The 23,051-nt window shown below is 40.1% G+C and overlaps 1 protein-coding gene across 3 annotated transcripts in view; it reads left to right on the top strand.

Annotated features, from left to right (window-relative positions):
• zbtb40 (zinc finger and BTB domain containing 40) overlaps window positions 1-8,023 on the top strand; it is a 100,687-nt gene extending 92,664 nt beyond the window's left edge. For all 3 annotated transcript variants that reach the window (XM_078558296.1, XM_078558295.1, XM_078558297.1), the window contains exons 17-18: window positions 2,093-2,310; window positions 5,426-8,023. In XM_078558296.1, coding sequence (XP_078414422.1) covers window positions 2,093-2,310; window positions 5,426-5,629 — 422 coding nt within the window. In that variant the 3' untranslated portion in view covers window positions 5,630-8,023. The remainder of the gene's footprint in view (window positions 1-2,092; window positions 2,311-5,425) is intronic.
• Window positions 8,024-23,051: the final 15,028 nt, after the last annotated feature.

The following is a 23,051-nucleotide window of genomic DNA, read 5'->3' as shown; positions in this document are numbered from 1 at the left end:
ATGTGGTTGACTCTTAATTGCCCCTGTTTAGAGGGCATTTAGGGATGGGCAATAAATGCTGGCCTAGCCAGCGACGCCCCCGTCCCAAGAAAGAATATGAGCAAAAGAGTTCTGTGGGGCAGGAACAGGTTGACACGATGGGTCTACCAAGACAGCCCTGTTTGTGGATTTTGGGAAGGAGGTAGAAGTGGACTATGCGGGTTTGGGTGACTGAGGCTGAAAGCTGTGGAAGGAAGATCTCCAGAGGAGATGAGGTCAATGACAGTTCTGGAAATAATGGCTTGATGTTTGGTGGTGGGGTCATGGTCTCGGGAGAGGTAGGAGGAAGTGTCTGAGAGTTTTCGCTCAGCCTCTGCAAGATAGAGGTCAGTACGCCAGACAACAACAGCACCACCCTTGTCAGCAGGTTTGATAGCAACCAGGATTGGACCTTAGAGAACGGAGTGCAGCAAATTCAGAAGGAGACAGGTTGGAGTAGGTGAGTGGAGCAGAGAAATTAAGATGGCCGATGTCACGCCGACAGTTCTCGATGAAAAGATCAAGAGCAGGGAGGGGTCCAGGTAGCGGGAGAATACTGGAGGTGGGTGAAAGGATTCGCTGAACGGGGGGAAGAACTCTTTCCCAAAGAAATGAACGCAGAGACGAAGGCAACGGAAGAAGAGTTCAGCATTGTGCCGAACCCAAAATTCATTGAGGTGAGGGCGTAAAGGTATGAAACTGAGCCCTTTGCTGTGTACAGGATCTTCAGCATCAAAGAGGGGAAGATCAGAGGGTATAGTGAATACACAACAAGGGCTAGGATTAGAAGAAGGGTTGGAGTCAGATGGACGGGAAGGGGTGGAGGGGCCCGGATGTGCGTTGGTATCAAGTTGTTGGAGTTTGTGTTCCATAGCACCTGAAAGGAAGAGAAAAAGCTTCCTGTTAAGGCATCGGATGAGATGAAGTATAAAATGAAACTAGGGACAAGGGCAGCTTTGAAGTGGGGTGAGTCGGTGCTGGTGGAGAGAGAGAGGTCGACTGCGTACGTATGGCAGCACATGGCACTGAGTGTGGATCTCAGGATGCAGCAAGAACAGCAGTCCGAGGAGAGTTGTATGTCCCGGAGATAACTGTAACCCTGGGTGGATTTGAAACATGAGGGATGAAACTTCAGTTGGAATCCACATGGGGTAAGTCAGAGATGGTGACAGTTGACAGGATGGAAATATGGCTGTGAAAGCAAGTTTTGGTAAACACCTTAGCAAACACCAGGTGGGAAATGGAAAGCAATGGTGAAGAGGGTAAAAGTGACAAATGGAAATCCTGTCAGAGAGAAGAGCCGCACTTCTTCGAAGGTAGGCATTCATGGAAGAGAAGTGTTGGTGAATTAAAAACTAAAATGAAAGCAAAATACTGCCGATGTTGGAAATGTGAAATAAAAACAGAAAATGCTGGAAAAACTCAGCAGGTCTAGCAGCATCTGTGGAGAGAGAAATAGAGTTAACATTTCAAGTCCGTATGACTCTTCAGAGCTAAAGAGAAGTAGAAATGTGATGGGTATATCAGTATATCAGTATAAATACTGTTTAAGAGGGGGTGGAGCAGGTGGAACAGAATAGAAGGTCAGGGATAGGTGGGAGCTCAGGAGAGATTGACTAAAGTGGCATGGACACAAGACAAATGGAGTGTTAATGGGAGTGATAAAGACTAAAGAAGGTTCTGAGAGTGGCATATACCTGAAAGGTTAACTCTTGTTTCTCTCCACAGATGCTGCCAGACCTGAGTATTTCTAGCATTTTCTGTTTTTATTTCAAATTTCCAGCATCCGACAGTATTTTAATTTTGTGTTAGTAAAGCTGTTGTTGGAGTATAAAACTTGAATAAAATCTACAGTGCAACTTGGTCATTAGAATCGCGCATACAGTTGAACTAATTATATTGTAAGTTCACTTGCTCTATTTTGCAGAAAACTTATCTTTCACCCTGTCACTGTAAAACAGATGTGTTTCTTTGCAGAGAAGCAACTGGAACTTAATTTGTTTAATATCACTTCACATTGACTTGTGCTTAGTGTTTCATCAGATTTGCAATAAGTGTGAACTTTTCTTATCAGGAATCCATCCATTTAAATGTTCATACTGCTCGTCGACGTTCAGATTTCCTGGAGCTTTGCATCATCATTTAAGCACAGAACATTTAACTCCACAAAACAACACTTTTGTGTGTGGGGATTGTGCCCAGCTGTTCAACTCACAGCAGGACTTGGAAGAACATCAGAGGAACAAGCATGCTGGAATACTGTTTGCTAATGTTCAGGAAGCAGCCCAAATGGTAAACGTTCAGTTAGATATTGGGACTGGCAAAACTGTTCTGTTGGGTGTTGAAGTGTTAAATGCCTACGTGGTCCTACGTAGCTTTTCTTTTCTTTGTTATTCTCATGTGGACCACTGCCTTTCTTCCCACTGCTATATTTCTCAAAGTTTGTTTGGCTGCTGTATTTTAACCTGCTCTGCCTGTCCTTCATAACATACCATATCCTTGTGCCATCCCATTCCTTCAATATTTTAACATCTTTCTGTTTATTTCTAATACTTCTGTATAAATGCCCAGTTAAGTTGACTTGTCCATTAATTAGTTGTCTTTTGATCAAATAAAGCTGAGTCATTACTGAAGATGAAATCTAGAAATGTCTCAAACTATGATTGGCCATTTGATAAATTTGACTGATACCATGATCCTACAACATCTCTGGTTCTACAAATGCATGTTTCCATACAGCACAGAAGGAACCCATTGAGCCCCTCATATCTTTGAAAGAACCACCCGACTTTTTAATTTGCTCTTGTGGCATTGGTGTCACTGGCAAGGCCAGCATTTATTAGTCCCACTTCCCTCCTCTTTCCTCATAGCCCGGACATTTTTTTTCCTTTTCAATTTATATATCCATTTCTCTTTTGGAGGTTTCTATTGAACCTGCTTTCACCACCTTTTGAATTAGTGCATTCCAGATCACAAAAACTCACCATATTTAGAAAATAATTCTCTCTGTATCTCCTTTAGATTTTAAACCTGTGTCTCGTGGTTACCCACCCTCCTGCCAATAGAAAGTGTTGCCCTTTTCACTCCGAACCCTCGATAATTTTGTATTCCTCTGTTAAGAATAATTTCAGTTTCTCGAGCCTCTCCACATAGAATTATAGAATTGAGTAATAGAACCATAGAAAAGTTACAGTGCAAAAAGAGGCCATTCAGCCCGTCATGTCTGTGCCAGCTGAAAAATAAAAAAACTAACCCCCCACTCTAATCCCACCTTGCAGCACCTGGTCCGAGCCTTGCAGGTTACAGCACTTCAGGTGCTGATCCAGGTACCTTTTAAATGAGTTAAGGGTTTCTGCCTCCACCACCAAACCAGGCAACGAATTCCAAACACCCACCGCCCTATGGATGAAGTAGATTTTCTTCGTGTCCCCTCTAATCCTCCTACCAATCACCTTAAATCTGTACCCCCTGGTAATTGGCCTCTCCACGAGCTGAGACGGATCTTTCCTGCCTATTCTATCTAGGCCCTTCATAATCTTGTATACCTCAATTAAGTCACCCCTCAGCCTCCTCTGTTCTAAGACTAATGAGGCAGAAACACCAGGAAGAAACATGTACTGAGAATAATTGAAGGAACTTATTTTCCTTAATTGCCAGAAGGTTTTATGCAATACTTTATATTCAAAGGAGCAGTTATCATTTATAAAGTTAAACGATGTACAGTGCCATTCTGTTATTGGTATTTAATGTAAGTGCTATTACACCAATTATTCAAAGCAAATTTCATTGGAATCCTGCAGTGCATAGAGCTGTAACATTATACATGCCATCATGCTGGTTTTATTTCAAACTATTGAATGGGATTTATTATGGTAAAAGATAAAATGCTAATACACAAAGCAGGAACAGGAATGCAAGGTCTTCATAGGCTTGATCTCATATTAAATCCTAAACTTACTTCTATCATTGACTGTCACTGAGAAGCATGAACAATTTTCACTGAATTTGAATACATTTTTTTTTTCTTGGGTGTTAAGAGGTTGAGTGGGGGGGAGTGACTTGTGGAGCCAAGAGTAGTTCTCAGGCCTGTTGCATGCCAATCCACAGTGTAAGGTGGTACAGATAGCACAAGCACCGAGCAATGAGTGGTGTGGGAGTTTGAAAGCACAGAAGGAAGCTATTTGGCCCATCAGATTTGTGCTGGCTCTTTGAAAAAGCAATCCTGTTTAGCCCTGCTTTTGTTCATAACCCTCTTAAGTCACACATCCACAAGTACCTGTCCAACTCTTTTTTTTGAAATTTTGTGAAATCAGCTTTCACCACCTTTTCAGGTTGAGCACTGCAGATTATTCTCAAATCTTGAATGAAAAGTTTCTCCTCATCTGCCATCTAGATCGTTTGCCAATGATTTTAAATCTATGATCTCTGGTTATTGATATATTCGCCAGAGAGAATTGTCCATAATACTCCAGCTGAGGCCTAACCATTGGTTTATAAAGTTCTAGCATGATCTCTTTGCTTTTATATTCTGTGCCTCTGTTTATAAACCCAGATAATTTGCATAATTTTTTTAACCAATTTATCAACTTGCCCTGCCACCTTTAAGGATTTGTTTATATGGACACAAGATCTTTGCTCATCTACATGTTTCAAAGTGGTGTCATTATAATATAGTATACTATCTTCCCATATTTATCCTCCCAAAGAGCATCACTTCATACTTCTCCCCATTAAAGTCCATCTGCCATGTTTCACCATCTTGTCTGTCATCCTGAAGCCTAGACCTATCCTCATTGCTGCTACTTTTACCATGTTTTGTATCATCTGAAAACTTTATAATGCTTCCAACATCCACGTTAAGGCCGTTTATAAAATTGACAAGACTGCAAATGACCTACTAATCTGAAAAACATTTATCCAGCACCACCCTTTGCTTCATGTCACATTGGTGTAATTGGGTATATTGCAAAATACGATGCAATATGTAAATTGAGTGTTTGGGAAAAGTTCATGGATTAACTTGGAGAGAGGCAGGGCCTGTTGAACACCATATCTTAGCATCTTACATTTTGGGTGCAATTTTTTTTGATATTGAAATAAAATGCTGGAAACACTCAGCAGAATAAGAAGCTTGGTGGTTCAGACAGCACCTGTGGATAGGAGAAGGCAAGGTTAAAGTTTCAGGTCTATGGCCCTTCTTCAGTACCGGAAGATGTTACAGATGGACAACTTGACTTTTCCTCCTCATAAACTGTTTGCCTGTAACGTTATGTGGTTCTGAAAAAGGGCCGTGGACCTAAAACATTAGCCCTTGCCTCCCCTCTCCGCAGATGCTGTTTGAGCCACAGTTGTTTTGTTTTATAATGCATATTTTGTCATACTGGTTACTTTGTTTCTTTAAATGTAGGTTATCCAAGCATCGGAACAAATGACTGCCACTGAACAGGTCATATCCCTGGAGGAGACTCATCTCAGTGGTGTTGGATCGCAGGTGTTTGTGGCATTGCCCGATTCCCAAAACGGTTCCTCTGGGTCCCACGAAATTGTGGCTGTGAATGTAAATGACTTACTTGATGGGTCTGTGACACTCATCTGTGGAGAGACCCCATGAAAAATAGGTTTAAAATTATATGATCTCAAAACAATCCCAAGGCTTTCCATGATATGAAGAAAATATTTTTCTTCACATTCTAATTTATGATTATGGATCATATCAATTTTAGATCTTATTTGAAGGCTTTATTTCAACAATTATTTTAAAATAAGTTTAGAAACTTAATGAGTACAATGAACGTTTGTCATGATATAATATGCTTTTTAAGAAATAAAATTGTTGAGCTGAAGTTGCAGTGAACCCAAGTAACAACACTGGATGATTCATTTCAACCCAATACCTCATTCCTTTCATATGAATACAGTCCCTAAAACAATTGCTGAGGATCTGTAGAGAGATTTCCCTGATGGCCAAATGATTAACCTTACAGACCAGGATGCCCCCAGGTTCAATCAATGGTTCATACTATAAGGCACATTGGGGGAGTCACTAAATTGGTTTTAACATTCCCATAGTAGGCCTCTAAAAGCCAGAGGCCTTGGCATCTGTTGGAAAGTTGCATTGAATGCTGTGCCAATATTCATGGTGTGAGCCCTTGGGCATTGGCTGCTCTGAGATTGCAGCCATAACATAAAAGTCTTTCCTGGTGTGTGTCTGCCTCAGACAGAGCAAGAGGAGAATAAAGAGCACACAACCATTTTCCTGACTGACGACATGGATTTGGACAGTATACAAAGATGACTCTGGATTATTCAGGACGGGTTGTGTTCTTGCTCACAACCAATTTATAAAAGTGGTACCAAACAGGGCCGTATTTTCATCAGTGTTTATGCCCCTTTAAAGGTCTCTACAGTTTATAGATGCTGAAATGTGTAGCAAAGTTTTCACAAAGTACAAGAGATTTCAGAGTGATATTTATAATTAGTCCACTGAATAAACAAAAGGGCAAGTCCAGTCTGTTATTGATCATTCACCAAATATCAGATTATCTCTCAAAGTTCTTCAAAACCAGTTTTAACACAACAGTCCTGTACTTATAAAATAACTGGCTTCATTTCTTTTTTTTGCACCTGTGCAGTAAAATGAAGAGGAAATCGATCTGTTGTTTGCATGAGTGAAATAGACTCCCTGTACTTCTCCAGTTTGGTCAGTGTGGGACTGTAATTACATTTTCAGACTTGCAGCACAAGTTCACTGTACATGCATTGATACTTGCATCCCATTACTTAGAAAAAGGAACACATCCTAGTCCAGATCCTATTGATTTGATCACATTCTGATATCAATTGGAAGTAATTCTTCTGTAGAAGTCAATTTCTACTCCAGATTGAATGTGAATTACAGTGCTGAGATGGAGAGAAAGATCCACTTTTTTAAACCTATTAGAAAATACCAATTTGCACATTAATCTGTTAGACCTTCTAGTGACCTGCCACTATATTCATAAAAAGGTGCTGTTAACTGTTCTGAAAATCATTTTAAATGCTTTAACTTAAGGTTCACTAATGGGGATGCTTAGGATTTGCACATGTCTGTGTGTAAAGTAGTGATGAAATGTTATTTTCCAGAGGAGTAGTATTCACCTCAGAGGTGACAAACAATGAGCCCAAGTCAGATGTAAACATTTCCGATTGGTTTTCATTCTAACTATTGAATTTTGTAAGGTGAAATTCAACCCCATTTTTTGTTCCTAACATATAAGGACCATCTCCTTCTGAAAGCTGCAGGTACTTAATTTGAGTAGATCCAGTCAAACTGGTTTAATTATGAACTGGTCCTAAAGACCATAAGCAAGTTCAAGGATAAGGCAAAGCAAACTAGCCCATCTCTCCACTTCCTAACTCCCCATCAAAGTATCCAGCTATATTTTCAACCTTTTGAATAATTTTTTGTATACAACTCTACCATATTACTCAAACTGAGAGAAATGTTTGGAGTAAAGGAGATCTTTCTAATACCTGTTGCAAATTTATTTTTCACTAATTTAACTTTGCCCTGTGATTAACCATTACTTTGTTTATATCATTTAACATTTTATATATCTTCATGAACCCTCTCCCCGTCTATCTAACTATAAAATCTGAGCTGAGTATTTCCAATGCACCTGTGTTTTTGATGTGGTGTACTCAAAATGACTGCCAGGACAGCAGGCTTGTCCTGCCAAGGCTATTGGAAAGAGCAATAACAAAACTTCCAAATTGTACATGCTCTGTGTACTTTATGAATAAGGGAGAAAGTGGACGAGGTAATCGTATTGGATAAACTGTGAAAATATAATACACGAGAGAAGGAAGAATGCAGCTAATTTCTGCATATTTGAATAGTTACTTTTTGAAGACTAAACTCCTGGGAATGCCCCAAATTAGAATGCCTAAGGATAGCTGAGAAGCAATACCGAGGTGAGGCTCACCCTGGGCCATAGAGGAAACAATTCAGGATGGACCAGGAGGACTTGGTTTCAACTTTACAGGTTCACCAGAAAGAGAAAGTAAAGCTGAACAATATTAGAGATGCAAATGCAACAGGGCAAGGGTTCAGGGACAGAGTTCAGGCATGCAAAAGGCAAACAGTAGAATGGATCTCTATGAAAAAGGTGACCAATGTCTGGACAGGTTTGCCAAGGTCAGGATACTAGATTTGTAACAATTAACTAGGTGCTGCAATGTATCGTGGAATGATGACATTAAATGGGATGAAGGACTTTCTCCCTCAGTCTGTGTTGATTTATCTTTTTTTCTGAAAGATGAGACTCTAAAGGGATAAAATATAAGCATTTTCATCCAGTTCTCAGCAGACACTCCTTAATCCTTCACTGTTTGAGCTGTCTTTTTCACAGAGGTGGCAGGAATAGTGTAGGAAGTGAAAATGGATCACTGGAGAAATGCTGATCTGCGTTTGAATTGATGGAATAGAAAAGCAGTGCTGAGCTATTGATATTACTTGCTGACCTGCTGACAGTTTTACTAACTAAAACTTAAATGTTTCATTCCCTCTGAAGCCATTTGTCACTTTTATGAGTAGATTTATATCAAAAATGTGCACAATTTGAAAGCTAGACACCCCATCCAGTACTCAAATGGTTAAGTAATCTGAGATGGAAATTGAGAGATGTCTTGTCCAATCAATTTAGGATCTTAAGTAATATACTTCATGGGGTCAACTGAACTTACAAGCCATGAAATGGGTGCTAAGGATGTGAGACTGGGTGGCTAATTGAAAGGACAGGCCTGTAAAGTTGTCACGGAATAATATTTAATTGTGACAGGCAATTATAGCTGGAGTTGTAAGTTTATGCAACCTTTCAACTATCTGAACCAAAAGTGCTATCATTGGATAAAGTAATGCAATTTTGTCTGTCTCCTCCATTAACCTTGTCAAATCAGAGAATATTGACATAACTTAAAGGAAGAGATTGCTGTTTATAGCCTGAACTATTCAAATAACCTTGCATCCTCAATGCTTTCCAATGCTTCCTTCGGTTATAAGATCACTGGGATTTTTTTCCCTGTGCCATGGCGGACAGAAATGGTGATATTTGCGTTGGAGTAAAATGAAAGTCTCCCAAGGGTGCTATTGCGAAGGTGGGTAACCCATAGAATAGATGTGTGAGAATTCATTGATATTATAACCTGAAAAATATTCTCACTGTAGCCTTGAAATAAGTTAAGACATATTAAATACCAGTTTATTTTTGAAAAAGAAACAAATATCCTTCATAGTGAAGGGGGATGGGGACAAGGAATCTGATGACAGCAACTAGCTAACGCTTCTTATGTTCTAGTAACCAAGATGATGATTGTATTAAATGCTCATTCAAATGATGACTATTGTTACATCATGTTTTGTTATTGTGATCAGATGATTTAAATGGAGTTCCACCCTTTTTGAATGTTTTGCTGCATCAGAAGGAAAGAACTCCGAAGAGAACGAAACAGAAACTACACAAAGCTGTTAATGTTAGACGGTGTTGCACATTGAGAACAACTGATCTAGTGTTTTCAAAACCTAGCCTTTGAGAACTATGCAGAATGCTTCGAAAAATATAAATAAAAAATAAAAATATTGATTTACATCCAATGTAATAGTTTCTGTAAGATTTATTAAGCTTTTCACAATGAAACTAGAAAATATATTTTTGATTGTTCTGCCTTCACTGATGTCTCACGCCCTCTGGTTGTCCAATATTAGAATTCAATACAGTAGTGTTTTTTTTTTGGAGAAATTGATAGAATTAACCACTATATTCATTTTGCCATATCTTTCATGATTAACATTTCATTGTACACAAAAAAAATTGGGATACGAGCCTCTTTGCTGATCACATGACTGAATGGGCTGCCGTTCAAGTGACAAGAAACCGCTGCCTGTTATAATAGCTTATAGCCACTTTGGAACCATTTGAGGTTGCAATCTTGTTTGGGTAAATGCAGCAATCTCCACGGTGGTCTCGACTCCCTTAGTGGTCTTCGAAATAGAGCCATGGGATCTTTTACGCCAACCCAAACCAACAGGTGGGGCCCCAATTTAATGTTTCAACCAAAAAATGACACCTCCAACAGTTCGGCACTGGAGTGTCAACCTTGATTTTTGTGCTCGAGTCCTAGAGTGCCCCTCACTCAATTCCTCCTGACATCAACAGCACTTTATTCCATAAAGTGTTTCTTTTACTATACTAACCTGCCCATTTATTTTGACTGGATATCAACAGCAGTTGTTTGCAAAGTCACTAAAGTTTCCGTTTTTAAAAAAAAAAAGTTCTCAAATGTATTGTTATCAGTGTTGGTCAGTGCCCAGTTTAAGAAATTTTCATGTTATTTTGCCAGCTGCATTGAGGCACTGGCAACAACCTTATCGGTCGAATCACCTTTTCATGGTGGAGCCTAGAAGCAAGGAACATAAATCATCATTCCAAAGACACTGTACAAAGCTGTGTAACTCGGGGATGCAAGCTCCAAAAACCTGACCTTCAATTAGTCACAGTCAAAATGAAATGGTACATGATCTCGCACTGAGAGATTGTTAGGCATGCACAGCCTTGTCCTAAACTGATTGGCAGAGCTTGCTGCGGACACTTAAGATTGGAAAGAGATCTTCAATTAATTGATAGCAATGCCATTGCACCACAGAAGAGCTCTGGGTTTGTACAGAATCAAGCTAGGGTGACAAGTTAGATAGTTTAATTTTTCTAATTTCTTGCTATCAACCAGATCTTTATTCAGCCTTTTCTCAGGAGCTGAGAGAAAGGCATAAGATCCATCTGACTCAAACAAGTAAATACTAAAGATAGTATATCAGAAGCTTAGTTTCAGGTGATTCAACAACAGGGCACAAGTAATCATGATAAAAATGACTTGGGTATTGTGTATTGTCCCAGTGTATTGTGCAATTGGCATTTACCACTGAGACCAGATGAGTTGTGACAATTGTCACAGAACAATGCCAAGTGAACCCTTGCACATGTCAGAAGTTCTCAAAATTGCCCACCATGTTTCCACCTTTCCATTCCCTTGCAGGAGTTGTATTGCAGTAGGAAAGATTGGAATGGCCATGAATTGTAGACTTGTGGAGCTTCATGAGATGGGGGAGATCGCTGGCTCACTGTTAAGTTTTAAGAATAAATTGGATAGATACATGGATGGGAGAGGTCTGGAGGATTATGGACTGGGTGCAGGTCAATGGGATTAGCGGAATAATATTTTGGCATAGACTAGAAGGGCCGAATGGCCTGTTTTCTGTGCTGTAGTGTTCTATGGTTCTATGATAGCTAGATTCCATTTAAATACACCAAAATAAATTGAAGAAATGAAGAGCATGTTTGTCTTTTTCTATTGTCTCATTGGTATCAGAAATTAGAATCCATCACAAGTAAGTGATTAACATTAACCTTTTTCTAACTGCCAACAAGTGAGATAAATAGTTGAATTCAAAACTCAACTTTTTTGAACTGCCATTAGATGAAGAAAGTTGTGTACACTCCCTCTCACAATACAGCATAAGGATTGTAGAACTTGATGCAACAAAACAGTTTGTAATCACAGCACTCTCAAGTCTGTCTTTCCTGCACACGTATCTTGTCTAGTTTATATAAAAATAAATTGTATTTCAATAAAAGTTTTTGAAAATTGTACACTTGTTTGAACTTGAATTTGAAGCTGCTTAAGGGAGAGAATGTGAGAAGACCTTACCGTCAATGTGACCGCTTGAAAGTACGGAAACATCTTGGGAAATTCCGAACACTGGAAAAATCCAAATTTTGGTAGAGGCACATGAACAAAGTATTAAGTCCATGCTCAAGCTTTTGAAAGTTTCTGAGGCCTTCAAGTAAAAACACTGATGAAGACTATTTGAATGTTAGTGAATAGGTGAATGAGTGAATGCATAGGGTGGGTGAGATGGGCGGGCTTGGTAAGTGGATGGAAGGGTGAAATGAGTGGCAGGTGGATGAGGTGGTAGGTTTGGGACGTAGTCAGGTTGATTGGGAGGATACTTGGCTCTGGTTGGGGAGGTAGTTAAGTGGTTGCATCTGGTCCAGGGGTCAGTGGGTGTGGTCAGGTCAGGGGGCAGTTCTGTCAGGAGGGTGGTCAGGGGCTAGTCGGGTCAGGACTTTTAATCTGCCTAACATTTCCTGCGTAAGTACCACGGAGCTGCCTTAAGTCTCCGACTCTAACTCAGAGTCTGAGACATTTGCAGGGAGCTTAGGAATTGCCCGCCAGAAGTTTACACTTCACAGGCAATTCCTACGTAGATTGCGATGCCAGGACCTCCACATGGTCGCGACGCACAGCTCAGTCCTATGTATGATCTCCAATGATCCAGAAGCCAGAAGGTTTGGACCATTCAATTTTCCACATTGTAATATATCCAAAACCCAAAGATACAATTACCTACCCACCCAATATCGGCTTTTATCAATAACTATTGGGTTTCCCTCCGATTAAATACAAACTATGTGCCCTAGCTGTTGACACCATCCCGATCCCTGACAACTGTCTTGAGGTTGAACCAGATTGTTCACAAGCTTGGTGTCATGTCTGACCCCAAGTTGAACCTCCTACTATATGTCTGTGCTAACTCTAATACTGTCCATTTCCGTCTCTGTAAAACTGGTTGACTCAGTTCATCAATGCCTCTGTTACCTCTCAACTGTTCTAATGCACTCCCACAAACTACCCTCCATAAATTTAAGGTCATCCTTTGACCTTATTTGCACCAAATTTTGTTTACCCATCATCCCTGTGCCTGCTGACCTACATTGACTCCTGGTCAAGGACCGCCTCAATTTTAAAATTCTCATCCTGTTTTCAAATCCCTTCATGGTTTAGTCCCTCCCTATCTCTGTAATTCCTCAAGCTCCACCATGCTCCAAGATATCTGCGTTCATTTAACTCTGGCCTCTTGAGCATCTCCGATTTTAATTGCTTCACCATTGGCCATAGCTTCAGCTACCTAGGCCCCAAGCTCTGGAATTCTTTCCACAAACCCCTCCGCCTCTCTCCCTTCCTTTAAGACACTGCTTAAAACTGACCTCTTTGACCAGCTTTTGGTCATCTGCCCCAACATGACTGTGTTACTTTTTGTTTTATAATGCTCCTATGAAGATATTATGGATTGGATGTTTTACGTTAAAGGCATTATATAAATACAAATTAATAAGATTTTGCTCCTTTTTTTGATCTGTCGTACTGAGTGTCACTTAGCCTCCTGTTTTAATGAGTAACGAGATGTAAAATAACCAAAAATCATAAAATACCTGATTAATTATGCATAAATTTATATCAATTCTAATGATAGTAATGAACTCTGATATAATTGTTTATAGATTCCATGATGAAATAAAACACCATTGTGAGAAACAGGACCTATTTTTGTCTATAACATGGTAGATATTTGCCTTACAAACTGGGTGGTAATCTAGCAGAGAGAGTCACCTGCCTCTTTTGGAAACTGCCTGATTTCTTCTCAGGATGAAAAGGGGATGGGATCTATAACAGATCTTTTAGCTTTTAGCTTTTTGTTTTTATCTTTTAATGACAAGGTTGTCTCATGAGGAAAGATTGAGCAAGTTGCACCTACATTCATTGGATTTTAGAAAAATGAGAGGTGATTGTATTGAAATATATCAGATTCTGAGGGGGCTTGACAGGGTGGATGTTGAGAGGATGTTTCCTGTCCTGGGGAATATAGCATTGGGGAGCACAGTTTAAAGAAAAGGGATCTCCCATTTAAAATGGAGTTGAGGAGGAATTCTTCTTGGAGGGTGTTTAATCATTGGAATCCTCTTCCACAGAGAGCAGTGAAGGCTGGGTCATTGAATATGTTCAAGGCTGAGTTAGATTTTTGATCCACAATGGAGTTGAGGATTATGGGGGCAACGGAAAAGTGGAGTCCAGGCCATGATCAGATCAACCATGATCTTATTGAATGGTGAAGCAGGCTCGAGGGGATGAGTGACCTAGTCCTGCTCCTATTGCTTAAGTTCTCAAATAGTTATCCATTCTGCCAGATAGCCACCAGGCAGTGAAGACAAAGAGTCACCCCAATGTATTGTATTTGCCTTTACTTTCTGCTTTGTTACATATAGGAATAGAAAACACATTTCCTCACCAAAAATCTCTTTTTTATATGTATGATTGTCCTAGAATATAGCTATTGTGTTTTATCCAGGCTTCTGACAGGGGAACCGAGATATTCAATTCAAATACAAGTATCTTGTGTGGAGATTTTGTGAACTCTTTTGACATTTAAGAAACACACATTTAAATTTCTTTTTCTGATTGTTTTATTTTTTAACAATATTCCTCAGCCTGTCATGTTAACATTGACTAGTCCATCTGATCGCTTTGGACAGAAATACTTGCATGAGAGAGAGAAAGACTCTTGATGGTGAGCAACAAACCTCCTTGCCATTACTTGTGATCGGATCTGTGTAAGTTGCAGTTTAGTGTAGCTGATGTCACAGTGCTATTTTCTATCTTAATGAGGAGGGGGAGTTAAGTCTGCATTGTGTTCACCTATTTACTAAAGACATTAAAAAGTTGCATTTCTATAGTGTCTTACAACATCATCGGCACCACAAAGTGCTTTACAGCCAATAAATTATGGAGTACAGTCACTGTTGTGTGTGGGGAAAACACAGCGACCAATTTGTGCACAGCAAGGTCCCACATACAGTATAAGCAAATGGATGGCCAGCTAATTATTTTCTGTGATATCAGTTGAGTGTGAATGCTCTGGGTGTCCGCAAATAAAACCATGGGATCTTTAACATCTGCCTTTATTATCTTATCCAAAACTCAGCACCTCCAGCAATGAAGCACTCTCTGAGTGCTGCACGGAGGCATCCACCTGCATTATGCGCTGAACTCCACAGTGGCGACTGAACCAACAAGGTTCTGACTCGGTGATCAGAAGGCCACCGACTGAGTCAAGCAGACAGACCTCCTGTTTAATAATTCTGTTTCTGTATAGTCAATATCACAGTCTAATGAAATGCCTTTGGAAGTCAAGTAAGTTTGTGGGGGGGAATGGTAAATTGAACTACATTTGTCTGTGCAGTTTCCTGGCTTGCTGTGCATTATCAGGCACACTCCCACCATGGGGAGTGAGGCTCACCAACTTTAAAATCACAACTTAATCAGGACCCTTGTCTGCACAATGGAAAATATTGTGGTTTTATCTGTGAAATTCCACAAAAAATCAGCACTGAAAATTGAGTTGAATGTTTGAAATGTGGGCACAGTATTCTAGGAATAGTTACTCGTTCAAGTATATCACATTAATACTAAAGTTACAGACAGTCCCTAATGACTGTTATTGTATGCACATGATAACTACTGATTCCTTGGAAAGTGTTCAGAGAGTGACCATACATCTCCTTTAACAAGTCAATATTTCCTTGGTATGAAATGGCTAGAAGAATTATTGTCATTGAATGAGTAATAACCCAATAATTGCTGCTCAACAGACATTAAACATTAAGATGCTCCTCTTTCACTGCTATGGCAGATGTCACTACATTGCAATGGTTAATCATGTTAACACTGTAATGCTATAATTTGTGTTTGTCTCCAGCCCTGATGAATTACCATTGTGCCACTGCTGCTGCTATGGAAGTTGTCAGATCACCTGCTCTAAGTGGAACAAACAAGCACCTGAGGGAATAATTGTTCTCTGTGAAATATTATAGCTTTTGATGAATTTATTCTGAGAGAGACAGCTGCATTATTTTAGCAAAATATGCAATTTAGTTTCTAGTTAATCTGCTCTCCCACCAGACTGGCAGACCTAATTCTGCATGTGTATTCATGTAGGGACTGAAATTCCAACTTACTTTTCTCATTAAACACCTGGATGATCTGCTTTACGCATGGAACAATAGGTTGATAGATCAGAAATAGCCTCCTAAGGTAAGATTGTTTTATGGCCTCACAAGAAATAGTTTCCTTAATAGCAGACCTGCTACTTAATTGTATTTTATTACTGATTTATAAACAGACAGTGGCAATGTTATTTCCTATATCATGCCAGCAACAATTCTCCTATCTCACTGCACCTTTCTATCACGAGAAAGATCCTCATATCACTCATCAGGGACTTCACATTAAAGCACTTCCATCTTCAGAACAGTTATTTAAGACTGAACCTCCATAGCAGACTGTGACTATTTTAAGTATATACATGTGATAACCCACCAAGACAATTGTACAAAATAAACATTGAGACTGCAGTAGAATCCAAGGACCCCAATGACAATCATAAATCACACACACTTCCCTTCCTGTGCTTTGGGACCATTTAAATTCCTTTGTTTTATTTTAGCTTTGTAACTTGCCCTCAACAGCTGCACATATGTGTGTTTAATACTGTCTGTCTGGATGGATTTTTTAAATTTAAAATGGATTGTTACATGGCTGGACTTACCTGATAAGCAGTTGTAAATTTTCCATTTATTGATCTCTTTGGAGCTGCTATCTTATTCTTACTCCTCTTCCAATTGACAAAGTACGTTTGAGATAAAAAAGGAAAGTCTTGCATTTCTATAGCACTTTTCATGATATCAGGATGCCCCAAAGTGCTTTACAGTCAATGGAGTGGAATGAATGTTGTAGGAAATATTGGGAAATATCAAAATCGGCTCAATATAAATGGACAGCCACAGTGAACGAAACTACTGATTGTTTTTATCTCAAGAACATTCAAACTAATAAAACATCTAGCGTATTCCTATTCTTTGCCCCCTTAAGAAATATTTTCATCCTCAATATGCTGATGACAATCTGGAAATGTTTATTGCTAGCCTATTATAGAACCCACACAATTTTCATCTCGTTAAAATTAGAGTGAATCATTTCCCCTGGAATTATGTGGTTCATTTGTCATTTATAATCCAGATATTTATTTTTTTATTCATTCATAAGTTGCGAGTGTCATTGGCTGGGCCAGCATTTGTTGCCCATCCCTAATTGCCCCTTGAGAAGGTGGTGCTGAGCTGCCTTCTTGAACCGCTTCAGTCACTGTGGTGTAGGTACACCCACAGTTGCTGTTAGGGAGGGAGTTCCAGGATTTTGACCCACCGACAATGAAGGAACTGCAATGTATTTTCAAGTCAGGATGGTTGTGCCTTGGAGGGGAACTTGCAGGTGGTGGTGTTCCCATATATCTGCTGCCCTTGTCCTTCTAGATGGTAGCGGCCATAGGTTTGGAAGGTGCTGTTGAAGGAGCCTTTGCAAGTCACTGTAGTGAATCTTGTAGATGGTACACACTGCTTGAACTTGTCCTTTCTCCTTAAAATTATTGAAGCTATATCTTATGTTCAGAACATCACAGATATGAGCATAATGTAGAAGCATAACTTTGCAGTCTTTTCAGGGGAGATTATCAGAATGCACTGGCAATTTCACTGACAGATAGCACACTCTTCCCTTGTGTGTTATCCTAGTCTTATATATACATCATTGACAGTGCTGCTCCAGTAAACAGTCTAATCCATCCCAATATATTTCTTTACATACTGATCTGAACAAGTTGCAAAAAAAAACCTGCATTAATATAGTGCCTTTCACATCCTCAGGACATCCCAAGGTTTTCACAGACAGTGAATTGCTTTTCCTGCTTTTCCGGGAAATGTCGGCAGCCAATTTGTGCACAGCACGGTGCCACAAACATCAATACAGTAATGACCCAAAAATCTGTTTTAGTGATATTGATCAAGAGATGAATATTAGTCCAGATAGACAGGGAACTCCAGTGTTGTTCTTTGAGTAGCGCCATTCACATATGATGGTACGCCAGGCCAGTTTAATGTTGCTTCGGAAAGCCAGCACCACTGATAGTGCAGCACCCCCACAGTACTACACTGGGTTAGATGTTTAAATCTTGAAGTAGGCCTCGGAATCCATGATCACTGTGACTTAGAGGTGAGAGAGCCAACACTGAGGCTAGCTAACACTTGAGTAATTTTAACCCACGGGAAACTGACTTGATCAGGCGCTGTATCTATAATCCTGCACAATTTTACTTTCCATTGACTTCAGAATCTGGCCAGCTGTAAAGTAAGCAGCTGACTTGATTGTTTCAGTTCCAATTGTGCGGGTTAGATTAAAATCACCTCAGGGTGTACTGAAAACCTTAGACTGATATATCTAGGTCTGAGTCTAGAAATTAATACTAGTGGTATAACAGGCTGACACTTAATGTATTTGCATGACCTTAATTTTTTGCCTATTGTTTAACTCAGATTTCAAACTATTTTCTTTCACCCCTGCTAATATAACAGACAAAGAGAGATCTTATAAAGTCTGTAATCAATTCACTAATATTCTAACAGTAATTTGTTGAATAATAAAAACCTATTAAAATAAATAAATATTTATTTATCATATTTGAATATGAGATTTTCCTGTGGCCACAAGTTATTTGGTATTTAATCCTTTCACACAGGAGATTATTAGGAGCCCAATAAAAGAATATCTCCTGGACTAAATGCTCAAGTCAGCTCTGAGTACAGGAGTGCTCCCAATGTTTGAACAGTGACTAGACTTCAGAAGTACTACATGGGCTGTGCAGAGCTTTGGGACATTCCGAGCTCATGAAAGGTGCTATAGAAATGCAAGCCTGTCTTTCTTGGAAATAAATTAGCAAAACTATTGATCCTATCAAGTAGTCAAGGTCTTATAACATGGTTAAAACATTTTGCAGTTGTTCTATTATAAAATTGAAAAGACTTTACCTTACATCAAAAGAGAGTATTTTCATCATGAAGCTAACTCAGAAATCTTTCACATCAAACCAATCACAGATCAATCAATTCCAGAAGAAAATGTTCAAACTTTGCATTACAAAGGATGATGTTAGGCCCTGAAACTCTGAATTGGAGCCACAGTTAAAATCCTGTTTAATGAATATCATCTAAACACCTCTCCTCTTCTACATTAGGGAGGCCAAAGGCAGACTGGGTGCCCGCTTTGCAGAACAGCACTTCAGTCTGAACACATCACCCTGAGCTTCCTGTCCAGAGTCATTTCCATTCTCCACCTTGCTCCCACTCTGGCCTTTCTGTACTTGATCTGCTCCAAGGTTCCAATGAAGTTCAATGCAATCTTGAGGAACAGCACCTCCTTTATCGATTGGGTATTTTATAGCCTTCTGGGCTCAACTTTGACTTCAACAATTTTAAATTGTAACTTTCGCCACATTTTGTTTTGTTATTTTTGCTGCTTCAGTTTTTTTTCTCTTGTTTCTTTCTTAATCCCTTTACTTTGCATTCAGGTGGCTACTATCCTGCCATTCACACCTCGTCTAGACACACCTTTTGTTTTTTGACTTGTCCCATCACCATAACTTTTGGTCTTGCACCATGAGACCTTTTGTCATTGAATCCCCCCTTCAGACTTTCCCTTTTGTTCTCTTCCCCACCACCCACCTTTGCTTGTTCAATTGTCCAAAACCCATTACATCTTTAACTGTTCTCACTCCTGGTGAAAGGTCCAGGACCTGAAGCATTAACTCTGTCTCGCTGGTCCCTGCACAGATGCTGCCGGACCTGCCCAGTGTTTCCAGCATTTTCTGTTTTTATTTCATCTGAACATTTTGCTCGGCTTTTTGTTTTCAATTCACTCGTAATTGTCTGTCATTCTTAATTTTATCTCCAGTAAATTAAATTCATGAAGGAAAAGAAAATTTTAAATTTGGAATTTGTAAAAGGAAATTGTTCTAACCTGACTGCATTGCAGCAGTTCAGGGTTGTAATATCATATTTTACCAGCAGGTGACAGTATCATATCACAAATAGACTTTCAACCACTGGAAAATTTGGACTACTAGCAGGTTCACACGAGGTCATGTTGTAATATTCTATCAATTTTGTGATGCTTCAAACTCAGGATTTATAATGTATGATTAAAATAATTACAATATAAATGTGATTAAACTAATGGCTTTTATGTGCAGTTTTGAATGAACAGCCCTCTTGAAGTAAAATCTAAATCTGAAGTGTAAATTTTACTGGACATGGCACAGATTCTTACTGCCCATAACTCAGGTGAACATAATGTACAGATTTAAAGGGGTCAGTCAGCTGGGTCAGAATGGCTCATGTTTTGAGTGGGTTTTGCATTTTGCTTATCAGAAACACTCATGAAGCCGCTGACTGCATTCCCAACTGGGCATAGAAAAAGTCTGTCAGGGATTATTTTGGTCAGCGAGGCATGTCAGGCATATAGAAACCCATCAATGCCCAATCAGGGCACTGAGAAGTCCACACAGGCAGAGTTTCCATTTCCCTGATGTGAAGTGTATGTTCTCTCCCTCTCAGGGACATATTCCACTGAGCTTTGGTTCCAGCAGGTTTCTAAGGTTTACAGATCGCAGTGAGGATAGAGAGTTTAACCAGGTGAAACTGTGCAGGTTTAAAACCGGCACAGAACATTGAATACGATCCTCATTGTTTGTCCAGCTAGGATTGCAGGGGTAGATGAAGTGAGCAGGAGAAGTCCCGGTGAGAGTCTGACTGCTTCAACAAATGGTCACTGGCTGAGGTATTGTATCGACCACATCTGCTGCTGAGCATTGTCTTGGTTCTAATCTTCCGCTACCAATAATGTCTTCTTGGAACTAACTGGTCCCAAGAAGCACCCCCTCTCCTTCTCCCAAGGGAGAGGGCCATTAGTTGATCATTAGACAACTGTAGGTTTGGCTCCTTTCTCAATGGGCTGGCAATTCTGAAGCAGTGGTAACCTAGATAGAATGAATAAGATTTTATCTCATTGCCATTCATCCCAGAGGCTGAGGGAGACAAGGAAGGAGATTTGTGAAACACTGTTGGTGATGAACACTGGGGAGGTACCAGTGTATTGGAAACAATCAAATGCAGAGTATTATAAAAGCAAAATACTGCAGATGCTGGAAATCTGAAACAAAAACAGAAAATGCTGGAAAAACTCAGCAGGTCTAAGAGCATCTGAGGAGAGAAAGACAGATTAACGTTTGGAGTCCATATGGCTCTTCTTCAGAACATTTTAGAGTATTGTTTTGTTCTGTGGTAGGAGTTTAGATGGGGATTGTCTAGTCCCCCAAAAGTATGCTGCTCGAGTCTCTTTAACCATAACTGTTCATTTACAGCAAGTATTTACACTTTTGGTTCTCCACATGAGGTTAGAGCTTCTCTTCTTCCAGATATCTTATACTTCACAGTCACATAATCTGACATCATTATTACATCAGCATCGAGTGCTTTAGATGTTAACCCTTTACTCTACATCTCCCCTCCAATTCTTTATACCGATCATGTTTACATCCTCCTACATCTCTCCCCAAAGTCTCAGGGTTAGTCTACCAATCATCCTGATCTTGTTCTGAACTCCTTTTGAGCTTGAAGATATTCCATACTCTCCTTTCTGTCGCTGTGAGCATTCTTCTCTTGGGTGGCTGTGGTGCTTGTCTTTCCTCATCTCCAGGATCTGAGTAGTAAGCCCAAGTTTCTATTGGCTTTCTCTCCAAGAATATTAAGGTGCTGTGGTTTCTCCTTATGATACCCTGTCTCAATCCTGTATGATCTTGGTTGTGGAGTTTCTTCAATGATTGAATTTTTTGAGGAGGTGACCAGGTGTGTAGATGAGGGTAGTGCAGTTGATGTAGTTTATATGGATTTCAGCAAAACGTTTGACAAGGTCCCACATGGGAGACTTATAAAGAAGGCAAATGCACATGGGATACAGGGTAATTTGATAAGGGTAATTTGATAAGGTGAATTCAAGATTGACTTAGTCGTAGGAGGCAGAGGGTGACGACAGAAGGATGCTTTAGTAACTGGAAGCCAGTGTCCAGTGGCATACCACAGGGATCTGTGCTGGGTCCCCTATTATTTGTCATTTATATAAACGACATAGATGACTATGTGGGGGGTAGGATTAGTAAGTTTGCGGATGACACAAAGATTGGCCAGGTGGTTAATAGTGAGGTTGAGCGTCTTGGGCTACAGGAAGATATAGACGGGATGGTCAAATGGGCAAATAAGTGGCAGATGGAATTTAACCCTGAAAAGTGTGAGGTGATGCACTTTGGAAGGAGTAATTTGACAAGGAAGTATTCAATGAATGACATGGCACTAGGAAGTTCTGAGGAACAAAGGGACCTTGGCGTGTGTGTCCATAGATCTCTGAAGGCGGAGGGGCATGTTAGTGGGGTGGTGAAAAAGGCATATGGGACACTTGCCTTTATCAATCGAGGCATAGATTACAAAAGTAGGGAGGTCATGTTGGAGTTGTATAGAACCTTGGTTAGGCCAAGCTGGAGTACTGTGTGCAGTTCTGGTCACCACATTATAGGAAGGATGTGAATGCACTGGAGGGGGTGCAGAGGAGATTCACCAGGATGTTGCCTGGGATGAAACATTTAAGTTATGAAGAGAGGTTGAATAGATTTGGGTTGTTTTTGTTGGAGCAGAGAAAACTGAGGGGCGACCTGATCGAGGTGTACAAAATTATGAGGGGCATGCGCAGGGTGGATAGGGAGCAGCTGTTCCCCTTAGTTGAAGGGTCATTCACAAGGGGGCATAAGTTCAAGGTGAGGGGTAGGAGGTTTAGGGAGGATGTGAGGAAAAACTTTTTTACCCAGAGGGTGGTAACGGTCTGGAGTGCACTGCCTGGGAGGGTGGTGGAGGTGGGTTGCCTCACATCCTTTAAAAAGTACCTGGATGAGCACTTGGAACATCATAACATTCAAGGCTATGGGCCAAGTGCTGGTAAATGGGATTAGGTAGGTAGGTCAGGTGTTTCTCACGTTTCGGTGCAAACTCGATGGGCCGAAGGGCCTCTTCTGCACTGTGTGATTCTGATTCTGATTCTGTGATTGTGCCTTTCTTCTGTTGGTCTCGGTCCCATACTCTCTCCCTGGGCTTCCACACTGGTAACTCACTATGCCTGTGATTAAAGTTTTGGCCTGGTTGTTTCTCTGTTCTTCCTCATGCTGTTTTACCCTCTCG

Source organism: Cetorhinus maximus, chromosome 15 (genome assembly GCF_964194155.1).
Source record: "Cetorhinus maximus chromosome 15, sCetMax3.hap1.1, whole genome shotgun sequence".
Taxonomy (NCBI): Eukaryota; Metazoa; Chordata; class Chondrichthyes; order Lamniformes; family Cetorhinidae; genus Cetorhinus; species Cetorhinus maximus.
The sequence above is the reverse complement of the archived record's forward strand: the minus strand, read 5'-3'. Positions and strand labels throughout refer to the sequence as shown.